Here is an 18,434-nt window from a genome sequence, read left to right as displayed (position 1 = left end):
AGGCAGCTTTCCTCCTGCTTCAGCTTTACAGGCTCTATCACTGTACCGCGCAAAACAGGCAGGACAGAAGCGTAGATTCCAACTGTCTTTCGTTCTTAGGCAAGCTACAACGTTTGCCCTTGAGATCATCACATTTGGTTCTCAACATCCCAGTTACACAGACGAGATAATCTGGCCTGAACTTACACAGACCATTCAAACCCTAAACGTGCATCTCTCTATCCATTCTTCTTAGAGCTTTTAAAAAATAACTTGTCAAATCTCAAAGCTATTGACAGTTATCGGATCAGGATAGAGGGCTCACTTACCACAAACATACCCCCAACACAAGTACCACCCACTTCCTTCCTCCCCCACCGCCAAATGAGAACCAGGCATTTATTAAATGCTTAATAATAAAATGCTCATAGATCTGTCTTTCACACTGTTCACTTGCCACTCCGCATTTTGCCTGCATCAGAGTATTTCTGAAATATTTATTTTAATTCTGAATATAATAAGAAATGTAAATAACAGAAGCATCAATAGTAAAGCCTTCTCTTTTAGATATTGTAGAAGGCATATTTCTACAAACAACTCTGGCATTTTGAAAAATCAATTTCAAAACACACTCAAAATGCATTAATGTACTCGCTTCTCCCAGTTCTCTCCCGACCCCAAGCACCCGCGTTTCTTCATTTAGGAACACAATTCAGGATAGCGATCTGAGGACATTTAAGTGAGAGGAAGCCTGTGCTAACCCCTGACCTACCTCATAGAACATAAAGAGAGACAGCAATGTGAGTCCAAGGTTATACACCACTAAAATTCCCCGGCAAGAGAACGGCTGCCTCGTCTTCATGTATTTTGGTCCCAGCCATACAACTAGTAGGTATATGGCAGTGCAGATAAAAGTAGGTATATAATTGTCCAGAAGAAACCATCCTTTTACTCTGGTATCTGGAAAACAAAGGAAAATGATTAGTGATGAATCAGGCAGCTATGTGACAAGGCTACAGGGAGCATCCTTACACACAGCTTTGCATAACTGATCCAGATCAGCTGGAGTCATCGAATAGCTGAGTCAAAGGGCATGAGCATCTTAATTTCAACAGGAGACACAACACCCTCCAGAAAGGCTGCATCAGTTTAGACTCTTTCTCCACATCCTATTAGCACAGACGGTATCGAACATATTATTTCATCTGTGCCGTACTAATAGCTGAAGTTCCTTTTGTTTTCTTTTGTATTTTAAAAATCATGGGTGAAACTGAGAGTCTTTTCATCTCCTTAAAAGCCTCTTGTAGTTTTTCTATGAAACTTTCTGTGAACCTAAAACGCTCCTTCTTTATAGATGAGACATTATACATGACATTAAAAGAAGGCAAAAATGGAGCTGGTTTACTTCCTAAAAGATAATAAAAGATTAAGAGAAGTATAAAAAGTGAGTTCAGGTGTATATATTTACCTGTTGATGTGACAAAACGTGAAAGGACTTTAAAAAGCCCTTAAAATGTAAAAGGGGCAGAGTTTTCAACTCCTGCTGTCACAGTGCATTCTGGAGACACACAGGACTGAGGAAAACATCCCACGGGTAAGGATGACCCTGCGGCATTCCCAGCCTCCAGATTTACGGACTGATCTCCAGCTAAAGTCAGCAGAGCGACACAGCAGCTGTGCTCTGCTCCAACAGCTAGGGGACATCGCCCCTTCAGTGACCACCAGAGGACTTCTCCAAGCCCCATGGTATCCAGGACAAAGTGTTACTTTCATCATAGAAAATGCTAATGTTTTCTAGACTCTCTTCATGCAATATTTACAAGTAGCTGTAATTGGTGGGTGAAGAGGTGAGCAAAACCGAAAAACGCCTTACCTCGGGGGCCCAGCAAAGCCCTGAAATAGGGACTCAGTGATGCATCAAAATTTTCCATTTTAAAACCTATTAAGAAAAAAAGACACTGATTAGTCTCTACTCAAAATGCTTTTTATACAGTATTTTTTCACAAAAGAACAAAAACGAATTGTTTTCAAATAATATGCTATGGACAAGATTAAGTTCCTCATGTTCAAACGATTTTTGTTTTTAACTCACAGAAGTAACGTACGCGCTAGTTCTAATTTGAAAATCAAAAGGAAAGACACAAACCCATGAATTCACTTTATAAATGAAGCGCCAGTTTTCTGAACTTCTTTTCTCAGCTCCATAAAAACTCCTTCATCGAAGCTGAAATTTCAGTGGGGAGAAGAGAATTGGATTGACAGGGGCAGAGCGGGGAGGGGCCCCTCTGGGAAGAACCAGAGCTTGAGGTAAGACAACAGAGACAGACAACCTCCTCCGAGAGAGGAATGCCACAGAGAAAGTTGGTTTCCTCTGCCTGTTACTTTTATTAATTATTGTTTTTAAATACTTCACGTCCACAGTAAAAAATTCACATATTAACAATAAAAAGAAGCGGTAAAAAAATCTGATCACTTCCCTCCAACCACACTCCCTAAGGGCCTCAGTCAGAAGGAACCTGATGGTGACATTTCTTGGGTCCACTTCTAGAGATTTTTCTTTTTGGGCACAAAAGAGGTCATGCCTAATGGATGTTTTTTACAGTTGTGGACTACAGTCCATTAGGAGATGATCGAGTGAACTTAGCATTACAAATAATAACAAACTGATCCTGATCAGAGCGCCCTACCCTTAGTGAGAACGAATAAATATTGTTTCATAAATCTTTAGTGAACATATTTATAAGTATTATGTACTCAGCTGTGATATAAAATATATTCTTACTGTGAGAGGTCACAGGAAAAAGAAACTTAGAAAAAACACTGTGATATTGAGAAGTGTGTATCTTAATAAAACGTCTTAGAAACGGTCTCATATTAGTAGCTATAGATCTATCTCCGCCTTCTAAGATTTTATTTGTTGTTTGTGCTGTGGAGTGGATTCCAACTCCTAGCGCCCCTGAGTACAGCAGAGCGGAACCCTGCACGGTCTTTTTGGGCCATCCTCTCACATTCCAGCACTATTTCAGACAATGCTCTGCTGCTATTCACAGGGTTTTCATGGCCAATTTTTTTGGAAGTGGGCGGCCAGGTCTTTCTTCCTAGTCTGTCTGAGTCTGGAAGCTCCGCTGAAACCTGTCCACCATGGGTGACCCTGCTGGTGTTTGAAATCCCGGTGGCATAGCTTTCAGCAACAGCGACACACAGCCGACAGGACAACCGACAGGACAACCGACAGATGGATGGTGTGGTTCCCTGATGGGAAACAAAAGCGGGCCATGGCAGTGAGAGCGCCAGATCTTAACCGCTGGACCACCAGGGCTGGCTCTAGGATTTTATAGCTCCCTACATTTCCCCCCAGTTTAAGAATTACAGTTAGAGGGGAGCGCAGATTTTGCATCTGTATACTGATGAGATTTCCTACATTAAAGTTGGGAGGCATATATTTTCAACTTTCCTGGTCATTACTCTCATAGAAATAACCACAAGTATTTTACGTCCCAAGAGCAATGGTAAAATCGGTTTTATTAACTAAGCTGTTAATCATTTAATGCTACTCCTCTTCCTTGGCTTGCAACACTGAAGTGTTCGCATTCTTTGGCTAATTTAGGATAAACTACTTTATCCAGGAAATTACCCAAAGGGTTGCAGTAGTCACAACTGAGCCAATCCAGCCAGTTGTGAGACAGAGATGGTAAGGCCATCAAAGATACTCTGAGAGCAGGAGGTAGCAGGGTTCTGTCCTGACATCTGTCCAGCCCCAGGGCAGAACAGAGGAGGGTACGACTCCCTCAACCCATGGCTGGAAACCAGGAAGCCACCAGCACCCACATATCCAAGTGCCAACAATTAGGTATGTCACCTCTGTCCCTCCATAGTTACACAACCACAGCACTAGATCACTTCTGATATTCAAAAATTAAACATCTTTTACACAAATTGTACTCTGAAGGCCACTCTGGTCTTGAGCCATTTTTCTCCTCCAGACTGAACCTCTTGAGGGGACAGAAATTCTAGAACATCTAGAAGAGAATTGGTTAGCGTTGCATTTCCTCAACAGAATTCCTCTTAAGAAGGACCCAACCCTTAAATAAGAAATGCTGCATCTATCACAGGCTATAAGTCCTGCAGTTAAAAAATAACTTAATGGTATCTAATTTTTTCATCATCTATTGAAAATCATCTGGCAAATGCAAGTTTTGGAAAACAATAGTCACGTTTTTATGGAATTGAAATCACTCTAACACAATTTAACTTCATCCGTGACGGACGGTAGGCCATGCACAGCCATGCACTGCGTAATGACGTTCTGGTCGACGACTGACCACGTAAATGACGGCGGTCTCATAAGATTAGTCCCAGAGAGCCTAGGCATGTAGTAGGCTATATCAGCTAGGTGTGTGTAAGTGCACTCTGTGATCACACAACGACAAAAGCGCCTAACGACGCGTTTCTCAGAATGTGTCCCTGTCGCATGAGTATATATGGAGGGCACAGGGTCCTCTGAACCCCAATAAAAAGTGAATAAAGACATAGCTCACGGACATACAAAGTCATGAACACCATGACTACTGGACTGAATTACTGATGGACAAGCTGCCCACTGCGGACAGATTCTTCGAAGACACTTTAAATCTAGATCCTGCTATTACAGAGGAGTACACAGTTTATTAATGGTCACGTTAAACGTAGAATAATCAGGTATTAAGCACGAAGGGGCTGAGAGCAGGTGTGAGGCAGAACAGGCTGGCAGGTGACTGAGTGGTTCAATGCTGAGCTCTCTAACAGACAATGTGGCTTTGAAATATTTTTTCTACTTACTAGAAATGTGACTTTGGACAAATTATTTAACCTCCTATCTGTAAAATGGGGGTAAACAGTAAAGAAACTGCCTCTCAGGTTGTTCAGAAGATCACACGATTCAATATACACAGGTCCTCAAGAGCGGTGGCTGGTATGCAGAGTAAGCCCTTACTGTTTCCTACAGTATGTCTGCCAGAGGTCCAACTCCATAATGAACAGTGCCAACCATCTGCGGCTGCCCGTGCTTCCCAGCTGGGACACCGCTGGCATTCCGTCCCTGGCCCCTGTCCACTAAATGCCATCAGTGAGCCCCCAGTCGTCATGACAACCCACAGTGTCCGCCTCAAGTCCTAACATCCCTGGGGGACAGCAGTGGAGGATGGGGGAGCTGATACCATCTCGGGAGAGAGAGGACTTGTTGGTATGAGACATTATCTAAACCAGAAAGACAAGGCTAAGATGGACGTACTAATTAAATACACAAATATCAAGCATTTGCTGTGTACAAAGGATTGGCAAACAGAGAGGAACACAAAGGACCATACCTGGAGACCTAGAACAAACCAGACACTCACGATGGGGAAGCAGCTGGGCGCGGTCAAGCAAAACCAAAATCCAGTCTGCAAGTGAGCAGGTGCTGGACTGATGCACACTGCAACAAACCGTATTTACACAGTTAATACCAAGCTGTGAAAACAACACGCAAGTCACCGTATCCTGGGCTCTAACATCAGGAAAATACCCGGCAAAAGCAGTAAGGTAATCATTCTAGTTTTTAACTAGGAGGCCTTTCAGAGGGCCGGAACCAGTTTTGGTTTCTAAGTAAGGAGGATATAGAAAAGCTGAAACAAGAGTAAAGAGATGTTTAAAAATGATGGGAAACAGACCTGTGGGGTGGAACTGGGGGGAAGATCATCCATGGACTTGGAAAAAAAAAATGAGGCCCAGGAATCGCTAAAAATGACCTGTTATTACAAGGACAACAATGCCTGGGACAGAGCTCAGCCTGAGAACCCAGGCTAACATCACGGCACCAGAAAAGCAGCTTGACGGAACAGAAGGAAAATTTCAGTCCAAGAGTGCTGGGCCCAGCAGCAGGCGACCAAAGAGAGTGTGGAATGCAGTATTTTGAGATATCGGAGAATTCTGTTACAAGCCATCTGTCCTGAGTAATCTGGAATTGAGGCCCTCGGAAGCTGGCAGGCACAGGAGCACTCCTGCATCTTTCGAGACGGAATGCGTTCTCTGCAGAAGCGAGCAGGAAGGGATCTTGTCAATAACAGCACATCTGTTCTCAGCACTTCTTCTCAGCTTGAGAATTCTTCTCTGAGGTTCACAGAACTTTTCATAACCAAACTTAGGAACATAGGAAATAGCTAGCAAAACATTCTCTAAAAGAACATACGTGGAAAATAATAATTTTCAAAGAGGCTGCTCGTGATTCCTGAAATGCCTATGTTGAAAAGGAGGAAAGGACGGGTAGAGGGGAGGCCCCTGGAACACAGGGCAATCAGCACAGTCCTGACCTGTGAATCACAGGCCTGATTCTGGGCTGGACTCAGACAGGCTAAGTGTTTTCCCCAAACTCTCCCTACTACGCCCCCACTGGACATGGACCGTAATGTTCTCAGACAGGGCTGTTTGTTTCCACACCGGTTACTAAGAGACATCTTCAAAGGTTTACTCTCGTCGTTCACTCAGCACGATGTCACGTTTCTGTCTGGCCAGCCATGTACCTAGCCCCCTCGACACCACGTGTTCGCTTCTTCATTCATACCACACCCTTGCCAGGTGCCCATTACTAAGGCCCTGAGGGATACTGCAGGCTGGGGGAGAAATACACACACACACATAGTACGTATGTAAAGTAACTGTTAAGCAAGAAAAAATAAAGCAGGCTAATGGGGTCACGGCACAGAAGCTTACTTTGAAAGATGCTGTTAGAAAAGGCCACCCTGAGAAGGTGACACTAGAGCAGAGACCTGCATGAGAGAGCAAGCTACCTGTCCATCAAGAGAAAGGGCACTCCAGTTAGAGGCGTAGGTGGGTGCTATGGCCCCGAGGCCAGGCTACTGGGCAGGCTCCAGGACCACAGGCAGGGCTGGAATGGTGGGTGGGCAGTGAGGCGGGTTGCCTGCCTTCCATGTGCTGCGTGGCGGCCCAGACCTCACTCTGTAGTGGTCCGTAAAAACCAATCACACAGCACAACCTGCAGAGAGCAAGCGGCCACCAGGCTGGGAAGAGAGGAAGGTGCCGATCGTGAACTGCCCTTGCTGCACCGTGCCCCATCTCCCGGCTGTAGCCTGCTGCGGCACCCTGTTCTTCTCCCCCACCGCCCGGCAGAGCCTATCTGCTGTGACCAGTAACATACAGGAGGTCTCGGCAATGACGTCTTACCTGCCAGGCTGGTGAACTGGCACTTGTTGAGTGGCCTGTGGGCCGAGCTACACTCTTCTGTACTTTTCTAAAGGGCACAGGGCTCTGCACAACCAGACACTTTGCCTAGTGATCTGGAACCGTGGGAACGGCATGACCTACTTTGTGTAAGTGGTCTACCCACACTGCCAGCCTGCAGCCTGCCTGGCCGCTGCGGTTCCTCCACCTTCCCAGCTGCATGTGGCCAGTGATCTCACTTCCTAATAACCTGAGTCACCCTCCAGGCAGCCTGGGCGAGCTGGGCCAAGTGGGAACACAGCTGCCTCTGTACAATTGTACTAGCAGGGACCAAGCCCAGGCGCTGGGCCCATGGAAGGGGAGCTCTGGTCCTAAATGCAGCAAAAGAATAAGCCATTCTTTGATCTGGCTGATTCCCCACACGCAGACAGGAAAAGGGACATGGCTGGGGATGGTCAGCACCTCCCAGGAACCAGCTTCAGGCTCACACCAAGCCAAGCATCGCTTCCCCAGCCTCTCTAACCAGGAGTCTGTGACACCCACTCCATCTACGGGACTTCCCAGACGTACAGGTCCTTACAGGGACTAAAAGGATCTGTTAAAAAAAACAAAAAAGCCAACCATAACAGTATCCAAAAGCTATTCACTAATTCAAGGCCACACACAGAAAATGATGACAATGAAAACAGAACAGGGCTGGAAAAGAAAGGCAGGGAAATTACAAGAGATTTTAAAGAATTCCTCTTTCATGCACGTTTTCCAAAAGACACTCTTAGTTGAAAGCCACTTCCCACTATGAAATTCTGGTGTGTTTCTGGTAACCACCCAGCTGTACGATAACTGTCCCTCATCATAAGTAGCTCATTAAAAAAATTAATTGGAGCTGGTCATTCTCTCTAAATTACCCTAGATTAAAAGAGGATGTGAGAGTCAGCACACCCTCACTTGAGTGAAGGATGAGTTCTGTATCCCGGGGCAAGTGGCTGGTACACGTCCTCAGGGCTCCAGGATAGAGACGAGCCTCAGGCTCAACTCAGGAGAAAGGTCAGAACTACCACACACGAACTACAGAAACCTGGAAGACTGACGCAAGCAAAGCACAAAAGGGCAAACCCGCATCCTCCATCGAGAGCCCTGCTCACGTGGAAAATCCATCTGTCAGCCAGCTCTCTCCAGGAGCAGTGTGCCCAGGTGGATGGTCTGCGGGAGGTTAAACAGGCATCAGTGTTCACTCTGATCTAATATCAAGAGAGTCCGCTGAAGGCGTGTTTGAACAAAGACACTACAATAAGCTCTATGGCAAAGCAGTCCCTCTTCCCTTCCATTTGGCTCCCAGGAGGGACAATAAAATGGGAGAGAATGGGGAACAGGTGTGGGGGGGGGCAATGGAACAAGGTGGGGGCGTGAACGAGAGATGGCACAGTAAGCGGCTTCCATCACAATTCTCAGGATGAAGTTATCTATCCCAAATGCAAATGCTAGTCACCACAGCCATCTCTATCTGGAGCAGGAGAAAGTGTGAAGGCTGCTCAGCAAATGAAAAGGACTGGGATCTTAGAGTAACCCTGTTTTAAAAGACATCAAGATTAAAAAAAGAAACTTAGTATAGTAAAGAAAGTTAATTTCCTAAACCCACAACCAGTCTGCTCACTCTAAAGCTTCGCAGGAAAGCTCTCTAGAGCCCAGGTTTGGTTCTTCTTGCCGCTGAGGCAATCGTGGCAGGGAGCAGGCAGCTTGCTCTGAAAGCCCCTTTCCTAGGAAATCAGTCAAGTTACCCTGCTTTTGGCTTAAAAAGATGTTTATTGCAGACGTTTACCTTCTGGTTAGCATAACTTCCTCATCGCATCCTGTCTTATTTATTTTTTGAATTCTCACAGTTCATCTGAAAATAAGTCAGTTGAGCTGAGCTGACCAGCTACAAGCGGTCCGGAGGAAATTTCCCGCCATCTGCTCTTCTCTCCTACCCAGTCCTCCCTTTTAACAGTCAATTTGTGCTAAGCGGGCATGGGAACAGTCTCCAGGTTGGCGGCCGGTGACACAAAAAGTTATATGGTGTGTTAATTTGGTAGTCACAACGCTGTTTCTTGGAAGGTTTTTCTAGGTTGGAGAAAATCAGCTCTGGAATGAGAGGAAAATAACCACACCTTACTCAGAAATTTTAAGACAGAAAACACTGTCATAAAGACCACAAAGGAAAGAACAGCTAAGTACTAACAAGCTTTCACATATGAAAGTGAATCGACAACAGAATCCTTTTCGAATGTCAGCATCTAAATAATGTAACTCAGATTAAATCTTGGCTCAAGAGAAATTATCTGCCACATCGACAGCGGTACCGTCATTCTGACAGCCCAGGAACCCATGCTTACTCTTTTTTCCTCGGAGAGTTCCCCTACTTTCTAACCTCCATTCTAAAGGCATAACAAACTCTTGTTAATACAGTCATCCCTCAGAATCCGAGGGGATTGGTTCCAGGATCCCCCAGGATAAGAAATTCACAGATGCTCGAGCCCCTTATAGACAATGGCGTGGTATTTGAATATAACTTACACACATCCTCCCGTATACTATAAATCATCTCTAGATTACTTATAATACCTAATACAATGTAAACACGACGTAAATAGTTATTATACTGTATGGTTTGGGGAATGACAAGAAAAAAAATTCTGTACACGTTCAGTACAGATACAATCATCGTGGGCCTTCCAATCTGCACGTGGTTGAATCCATGGACGCAGGACCCGTGGATATAGAGGGCCGAGTGTACCCCGACGGAGGCATTTTCTCCCACCATCCATCATACGCATAGAAAAAGAACACAGCCCTGTTCGGGACCTTAGATAAGTAACTGGAAAACGAGGGCACTGATGCGCACAGAAGCACGGCTACAAGGTAGCTCCGTGGTGAAAGGAGGCCGAACGACCTTATTCTGGTATAATGGACAAGCTTGGGGGAAATGTACGTGTTGCAACAGCATTTGTACAAAAATAAGATTAGACAGGTTAAAAGAGAAGCCCTAATCTTCCAGCTCCTTGGTTGCCACCCATTACTTAAAAAGCACTCTTTTAACCATGGCTGGAGACGGACATTTGCTAAAGCAGGGGCGAGGCACCACCGTGGCTTTCTTGTGATGTGAATTATCTGTGGTGCCTCCTCCCTGCCCTCCCTTGTCTTCACTTCCAACCCCTTCTCCCAGGCCCAGGGTACAGGTTAGAGGCTCCCCTTCGGCCTCTTGTAGTTCTGCTGGCTGGACAACTCATTTAGCACACAGCAATTTCTATTTTCATATGACTTGGATACTTATGTTCTCAGGTATTATAGGAACATACTCTGTACCATTTCGGTTAAAGCCCAAATTCATGAACAGCAAGTACTCCCATTTGTTCAATGCGTGCAACAATTATCTGTGGGTAACACTACAAGTGAGGAGATATGCCTGCTATTACAAAACAAAAGGGAGGGAAAACAGTGTTAAGCACTGACACTCAAGAGCCCACCACGGCAGCTTCCTAGAACAAGGACTAAACCTAGTTACAGAAGGCATTTTCTCAGGGAAAAGTTCCCCCATGCTGGTGATCTGGAATTCTAATGGAAACATTCTAGTCTTGTCTGTTACATGATCAACAAAGGCATTTTACAAGGTGCAAAAGAAACAAACACCAAAACGATAACACACACACCCACACCCCTCTTAAACATGCAACAGTTTCTTCCCCACTCAAGAGACAGAGATTTATTTTTCTAGATTAGGAAGGCTATATATTCCTGAAGGAAGAAACTCCGATGTGGACGGCTTTTCCAGCAGTGAGCAGAGATTAACACGATCCTAGAACAGTATTCTAGGCGAAATCCTACTCACAGCTAAAGAAGAGAACGGACCGTCAAGTTCAAAGTTCCTCCCTAGTCCTCAGGTGGGACAGACAAGGACCCCACACACCGATCCACTTACCCAGCAAGCACTGGGAAAGGAGTTTACTGGAGAAAATTACTCCTGTAGAGTTTTATTACCTTAAAGATGATGACTTAACTTTTACTTGAAAATGGAAGAACAAGAGCCAGTGATGACTTCTGCCTGGGTGGAAGCACGCTCCGTCATTTGGAAAAAGACAACACTAACCTACACACAGAATGCTCCTTGCTGGCGGACGAAGGCCGGATTGCTGTGAACGGACTTAGAACTCTGCTCTCACAGCGAGCTTTGCTGACAGTAACTAATTAATCTCCCAAAGGCTGCAGTGAGACAAGGTAAGAAACCCATGAGTGCCAGGCTCAGGTCAGCCCCATGGCCAGTTTTATTTCTGCACTCCCGGTGATTCTCAAAATGACCGCTGTTCACGCCACCAGTCATTCGAAAGGCGCTGACTCACTGAGTTAACAAATATTTAATGGATGCCTACCATGTGCCAAGCAGTATACTGCTTGTTAAGAAAACAACAGTGACAAAGACAGACATGACCCACGCCCTACTAAAAATCAAAGTAGTAAGAAGTATGCAAAGACACCTGTGGGCCAATCACCCTGGTGTAGCAGTGGGTAGGAGCACACCCTCTGGAGCCAGACAGCCTAGGTTCAAATCCCCGCTCCTCCACTTACTGGATGTGTGACCTTGGGCAAGTTACTCTCCCTTCCTCATGTGATTAAATGAGTTAATATACGTAAAATACTTAGTGCATGGCACACAGGAAGTGCTGCAAACATATCTCCATTATCATCATTACAAAAACTTTTGGTATTGACCGATTTCACATTCAATGTTAATGAAGAGTTTTGCTAAGCCATAAATCGGAATTTTCTGCAAAGTTCATGGGCAATGAAACCTGCTCATACATATCCACACTTCACAGCTGTGTTTTCTCCCACTTTGGAGGGAATCTCATGGCATAATGATACTTGTGAATCCAGGGACTTTTGAATCTCTAGATAAATTCCTCTGGAATATTAAGGGGATGCTGGTCATTGACCTCTCTGTGAGTGGAAGACAAGATCAGTGTTCCCACCACCCATAGTACAGAGCAGAAATCCATCTGGATCTGACACCTTTTTGTACTCCCAGCATAAAGTAGAGGCCCAATGAATTCATTCACTTACTACAATTGGAGACGTGACTGAGCTGCCAAAGGGCACAGAGCTTGGGTGGAGCTAAAATTTGACCCTAGATCTTCTACCCTATGACCTACTGCTCTTAAAATACCCCATGTGGCCTTTCAAGGGAGCATCTTCACATGTTTATTGTTAAGAGGATGGTGACAGTATGTTATTAATATTGTTTGAGTTCTTATAACTTTATCCATGAGAATAAGATATAGAATTAACTTAATTTTAAATAATATTATCAAGTTAACAAAAAAAAAAAAACCAAGAACTAAAACCAGTTGTGTTCACCCATGATGCCTGGTAATAAAGGCGTGAGCAATCTCTGTAATTCAGACCTAGATGGGAAGATGTTGGAAAACGAAGGGACAATCTTCCTTGGCCTCGTTTTCGTATGCCCATCATCACTTTCACGCTATCTCACTTGGTGACAAAATTATAGGCTTATTTTTTAAGTGTTGTGATTACTGGTTATACTGTAATTATCTGTTCCTTTGTTCACAACCCCCATTAAGCTCTAAGCTCTTCAAGGGCAGCGCCTCTGATAGTCCCATTTGTACTCAGAGAGCTTGGATCTATGCCTGGCAGACTGTTGATTACTGGTTGACACCATGAATGAGTGAATGAATGAACGCCTGCAGGCCTTTTAGAGTTTCTTACCAATGGATTCTCAAATGTCTCTGCATCTCAGAATCACTCAAGAGCTTTAAAAAGATTTCTAGGACCCACCCCTAGAAATTCTGATTCAACAGTCTCGAGGCTGAGAAATTTGTCTTTTTGAAAAATTCCGGGGCCAGGCCCGAAGCTGAATGGTTAAGTCCATGCCCTCTGCTTCAGCGGCCCAGGGTTTCACGGGTTCAGATCCTGGGCGTGGACATGGCGCCGCTCATCAAGCCATGCCGAGGCAGTGTCCCACATGCCACAACTAGAAGGATCCACAACTAAAAATACACAACTATTCACTGGGGGGCTTTGGGGAAAAAAAGAAAAAATGAAATCTTAAAAAAAAAAAGACAAGTTCCTTAGGTAACTTGGAGAAGCCATCTTCTTGGGAACCACTCACTGCTGTATATGTAAATTAGGCTTCTGGACTCTTAACTAAATCCCCTGAAGCTCCCGAAGTTTGGTCACCCAGACAGTATCCACGGATTGTATCACAATGACAGGGTCTGGACTAGGATGGTGGTCAAAGACAAAGTATGTTTCATTCCCACAAACCCAGTTACAATTCCCTGTTTACGTCCACTAGCTGGAAAAAAAAAAAATCATTTCTTTTCCAACCATCTCTCAAGCTGAAATAAAACCCCATTAAGTTAGGAGATGAGTTCTCCTATCTTTCAAACACTGTGTTACAGAGGACCCACCACATAGAACCACCACATTAAGTAGAGCAAGCTCTTTATTCTGGAATGTGGTCATAAAAAATACTACTGTCAGTAGAAGACACTCCTTAACCTCGTCCCCACTTCCCGAGCCAGCCATCAGCGGTGGCCGAGTTTGTAAAGCTCACTGAGGGCAGGGAACATATCCAGCTTGCTCCCTGTAATCCCCAGCAGCTGTTCTTGGCACAAAGAAGGAATTTAGGAACTACTTGTGTAATTATATTGAACTGGAGCAGCATGGGGTGCCAATGAGTGGCTGCAGCTGCCAAACCTCATGTCACATACGTGGCCACAGCCAACCGCATATACTGCTTGCACGGAGACAAGGTGGGCATGGGAAGAGTCTGGACACTGGCTGAGACGTGGGCCCTGTTATCATCAGTCCTAAACCGAGCCACTTCCTATTAGCCGCATTACCTGCATTAGAGAGTCAAGGCCTCTCCGAGTGAACTTGGTACCTGTGGAAGGCAGCCTCACAGATGGTCCCCAATGATCCTATCCTGCATCGAGCCAGGGTTGTGTGTGTGACCAACAGAACACAGCAAAAGGGACGGTATGTGACTTCTGGGATTAGGTTATAGGAGACACTGTGACTTTCACCCTGGTCAGGCAGTATGTTTCTCTCTCTCTGCCTCTCAGATCATTAGCTCTGGGGAAGCAGTCCTCTGGGGAGGCCAGTGTGGAAAGAAACTGAGACCCTCTGCCAACGACCCCCTGAGGGAAGCTTGGAAGCGAATCCTTTGGCCCCAGGCAGCTTCAGATGATTGCAGCCACAACTGTAACCTCATGAAAGACCCTAAACCAGAACGCCCCAGCTAATCCTCTCTGGGTGTCCTGACCCTCAGAGACAGTGAGATCAATGTTTCCTGTTTTAAGGGACCAAATTTTGCAATATTTTGTTACTCAGGAATAGATAAAAGGCTTAGAAATTAACAAGGTCAGTGGGGTTGGTGGAAGAGATTCTTAAAAGTCGACTCTTCTTCCCCTTGCTAGCTTTCCTTTTGGTTAAGACACATAATCCAGGTACCAACGAGAAGCATGGTGCTGAAAATAAATGCTCCCCCGCCCCCGCCCCCGGCCCCGATTTAATTGGATCTGGGAAGGAAATGAAAAAGGCTTGTTATCTAAAGCACAGAATTTGTTTTTGAAAACAATCCAACACTTTTATTACTAGCTTGAAGCTTAGCAGACAAGGGGGCTAACACTGTCTCTTGCATACCCAGCTTTTCAAAGACTCAATAAGGAATTACCCCCATTTTCTAGATGGGGAAGCTGAAGTTCAGGGACTTTAAGTAACTTGGGCAAACAACAAACAGAGCCATTTCATTTACTGCAGGTTAGGGAGCACCATTGTCCTGGCTTATTGGAACTTGGGGGTCTTCCCGGGATGCAAAAATCTAGAAGAACAAAAAAATTAGGAAAGTCCCGGGTCCCCCGGGAAGAGCTGGTTACCCCACTATGTCCAAACCTTGGGTCCTGCAAATCACCACACAGTGGATTTTTTATAAAATACATTTTAAAGCTACCATTTTGGCAGCGTATGATCTGCAATGAATTTTCATGAAAATGAAAACCACAAGCCTTTCTAGTCTTTATCTTACAGTATCCAAGAAAGACTTGTTTTTCCTGTGAAAGAGTAAAACAATTGCTGTTCTACGATACAAACTAGCATGGGAACTTTTCAGCGATACAAACTAGCATGGGAACTTTTCAGCTTAAGAGTTTCTGCAAACTTCTATTTCAAAATAGCAACAGAGTCCAAAGAGCCAGCAGGTCCTCCTCCGGCCTCCGCAGGCCCTCCAGCTGGCTCAAGGGCTGCGGGGCGTGAACGGGTGGGCTCCTCACAGAGCAGCACACCAAGTCAAGTGCTCCGGCTGCAGGGTCAGGAAGCTTCCTAATTCCTCTTCTACAGAAGCTCAGAGACAGCTTCCGCTATCACTGGGAACTCAACCTGAGCAGTGCACGAGCGGCATGCATTCCTGGTAAGTCAGGAGGGCCAACCAGCAGCAAGTTAGCGTTGCCCAAACAGCTCTGGTCCTTTCTCTTTTAAAACGATCCACGTACACCCACTAGGACAGCAAAGAGGATAAAGACAGACAATAACAAATGTTGGCAAGGTATGGAGAAACAGGAACATTCATACATTGCTGGTGGGATTGTCAAATGGTGCATCTGCTGTGCAAAACTTTGGCAGGTCCTCAAAAAGTGAAACACAGAACTACCATATGACCCAGCAATTCTACTCCTAGGTATATACCCAAGAGAAATGAACACATATGTCTACATAAAAACCTGCATGCAAATATTTACAGCAGCACGATTTATAATAGCTCCCAAATGGAAACACCCCAAATGTCCACCAAATGAATAATAAACAAAACAAACATAGCACATCCATACAACAGAATGTTATTCGGCCATAAAAAGGAATGAAATACGATAGATGCTATAACATGGATGAACCTTGAAAACATTATGCTAAGGAAAAGAAGCCAGTCACAAAAGGCCACATATCGTACAAGTCCATTTCTGCAAAACGTCCGGAACAGGAAAATCCATAGACAGAAAGTACATGAGTGGTTGCCAGGGGCCGTGGCTGAGGGGAATGGAAAGTAACTGCTGAAGTGTATGGAGTTTTTCAGATAATGAAAATGCTCTAGAATTAGATGCACTTAAAAAGATTAAAAATAAACTTTAAAAAAGGAGAGGTACTTAAAACAAATAAAAGCTTTAAAATTTTGTATACTCAATTCCACTTCTAGAAATCTTTACACTAAGGAAATAAAAACAGATATGCATTAAGATCTACCTATAAGATTGTCATCCGAGATGTAACGGCAGAAAATAGGGGGGGGACCTTTATATATCCAACTAAAAGTAACCTGCTAAATAAACTATGGGACAGGAGTGGGCATTATTCAAGAGAAACGAAAACTTAGGTTCACACAAAAACCTGTACATGAATGTTCACAGGAGCTTTATCAACAGCCCCAAACTGAAACAACCAAGATGTTCTTCAACAGGTAGATGATTAAACGAACAATGGTACATCCACACCACAGAACATTACTCAGCAATAAAAAGGAACACACTACTGATACACGTAACAATCTGGGAGAAGCTCCAGAGAATTATGCTGAGTGAAAAAGACAATCCACTTATGCAACCTTTTTGAAATCACAAAATTATAGAGATGGAGAAGAGATTAGTGGTCGCCAGGGGTTAGAGATGGCGTGAAAGCAGGAGGGGAGCAGGGGTGGCTATAAAGGGCATCATGTGCTGATGCACACATTCTGTATCTCGACTGTACCAATGTCAGTATCCTGGTTGTGACAGTGATGTTACCAGTGGCAGAAACTGGGCAAAGGGTATTTGGATCTCTATTATTTCTTACAACTGTTTATGAATCCATAACTATCTCAAAACAAAAAGTTACATCTTTAAAAAAAGACCCACAAAAGTGAGGAAAACAAACCAATAAACAAGACTAGGCATACGATTTTTAAAACAAATTCAACCACCATCCCCTCTCCCCAACTCAATCACACACAGTCATGACTTCTCACTGTTTGTGAAATGCTACTGTTTGTAAAGGAAGGTTTTTGCTGGAGAGGGATAGTGTGAACTGACTCTGTTCACGAAAGCTTAACACTTCACCTAAATGCTGGTGTCCAATATTTTAATTTTGACTACAGTCTAACTTAGCTTCCCAGTAAATGCTTATTTATCCACACTGCGCAGGCAATGGGGAATACTGGTTTGCTCTAACGTTCTGATGCTCTTCAAGGGACCATACAACTCACACAGGCCAGTTTTGACAAAGTAAGAAAATCATTAAATAACACCTTCCTGAATCAAATTTAATCTTTGATGATTCAGAGGCACTCTGTGATCTTAATGTGTTTCAGAGTCAGAATTACGAACGTCAAGTCCCATTTTACAGGACTGCGGAGGAGTAGGCATAGATAATCGGAATAAATCTGTAAATCTTCTATGCCTCTATGGCTTTAAATGATAAGTTCCTGCAATCAGTTATTTCCTCACCACTTTCCATTCTCATAAACAGAGCATAGAAAACTTTAGATATCAAAAGTTTTGAGTTGTCAAGATTCTAGATGTTTTTTGATAATGAAAAATATTAATAAAAGCTTACTGCATGATGAAAAATAAAAACTGTGCTTTCTTCTGTCCTTTGGATCATTTTCTTGTCAATCTCCTGAAAAACACAAAGTGGTTAAGGAGCACTTTTTTTTTTTTTTAAAGATTGGCATCTGGGCTAACAACTGTTGCCAATCTTTTTTTTTTTTTTTTTCTGCTTTATCTCCCCAAACCACCCCCCGTACATAGTTGTACTTCTTAGCTGCAGGTCCTTCTAGTTGTGGGATGTGGGATGCCGCCTCAACATGGCCTGAGGAGCGGTGCCATGTCCACGCCCAGGATCCGAACCCTGGGCCACTGCAGCGGAGTGGGCGAACTTAACCACTCGGCCACGGAGCCGGCCCCAAGAAGCATTTTTACAGTGCAGAGGAGAGACTCATCATCCTGTGACGCCACAGCTGACTGCAGTGAGCGCTGGGTGCTGGGCAGGCGGCACCCGTGTGCTCTGCAGGGGGCCCTCTGCTGCTTGTCAACAGGAAGGAACCACTCAGCCCCCACAGCTCTCCAGAGAACAGCAGACGGCTTTCCAGAAAAGAAAGGCTGAGATGACTTCTTCTGTAACCCTCTGCAGAAATTCTCCAGCAAGATTAGATCTCTTCCTAGCAATGCTTCTCTTTTCACTAAGTG

General features: G+C 44.5%; 1 protein-coding gene across 7 annotated transcripts in view; it reads right to left on the bottom strand.

Moving 5' to 3' along the window:
• ELOVL5 (ELOVL fatty acid elongase 5) overlaps nt 1–18,434 on the bottom strand; it is a 68,125-nt gene that overhangs the window by 22,016 nt on the left and 27,675 nt on the right. Inside the window, exons 1-5 of one of the 7 annotated variants that reach the window (XM_070514734.1) lie at nt 11,185–11,340; nt 8,990–9,291; nt 5,325–5,431; nt 1,853–1,918; nt 752–939 (exon numbers count right to left, since the gene is read on the bottom strand). In XM_070514734.1, coding sequence (XP_070370835.1) covers nt 752–939; nt 1,853–1,918; nt 5,325–5,431; nt 8,990–9,003 — 375 coding nt within the window. In that variant the 5' untranslated portion in view covers nt 9,004–9,291; nt 11,185–11,340. Of the gene's footprint in view, nt 1–751; nt 940–1,852; nt 1,919–5,324; nt 5,432–7,176; nt 7,233–8,989; nt 9,292–11,184; nt 11,534–17,802; nt 17,866–18,434 lie in introns of those variants that run through there. The other 6 variants (XM_070514738.1, XM_070514737.1, XM_014863864.3 and 3 more) reach the window with 6 other exon arrangements.

This window comes from Equus asinus, chromosome 8 (assembly GCF_041296235.1).
Source record: "Equus asinus isolate D_3611 breed Donkey chromosome 8, EquAss-T2T_v2, whole genome shotgun sequence".
Lineage (NCBI taxonomy): Eukaryota > Metazoa > Chordata > Mammalia > Perissodactyla > Equidae > Equus > Equus asinus.
Note: the sequence above shows the minus strand (reverse complement) of the source record. Positions and strands in the feature narration are given on the sequence as shown.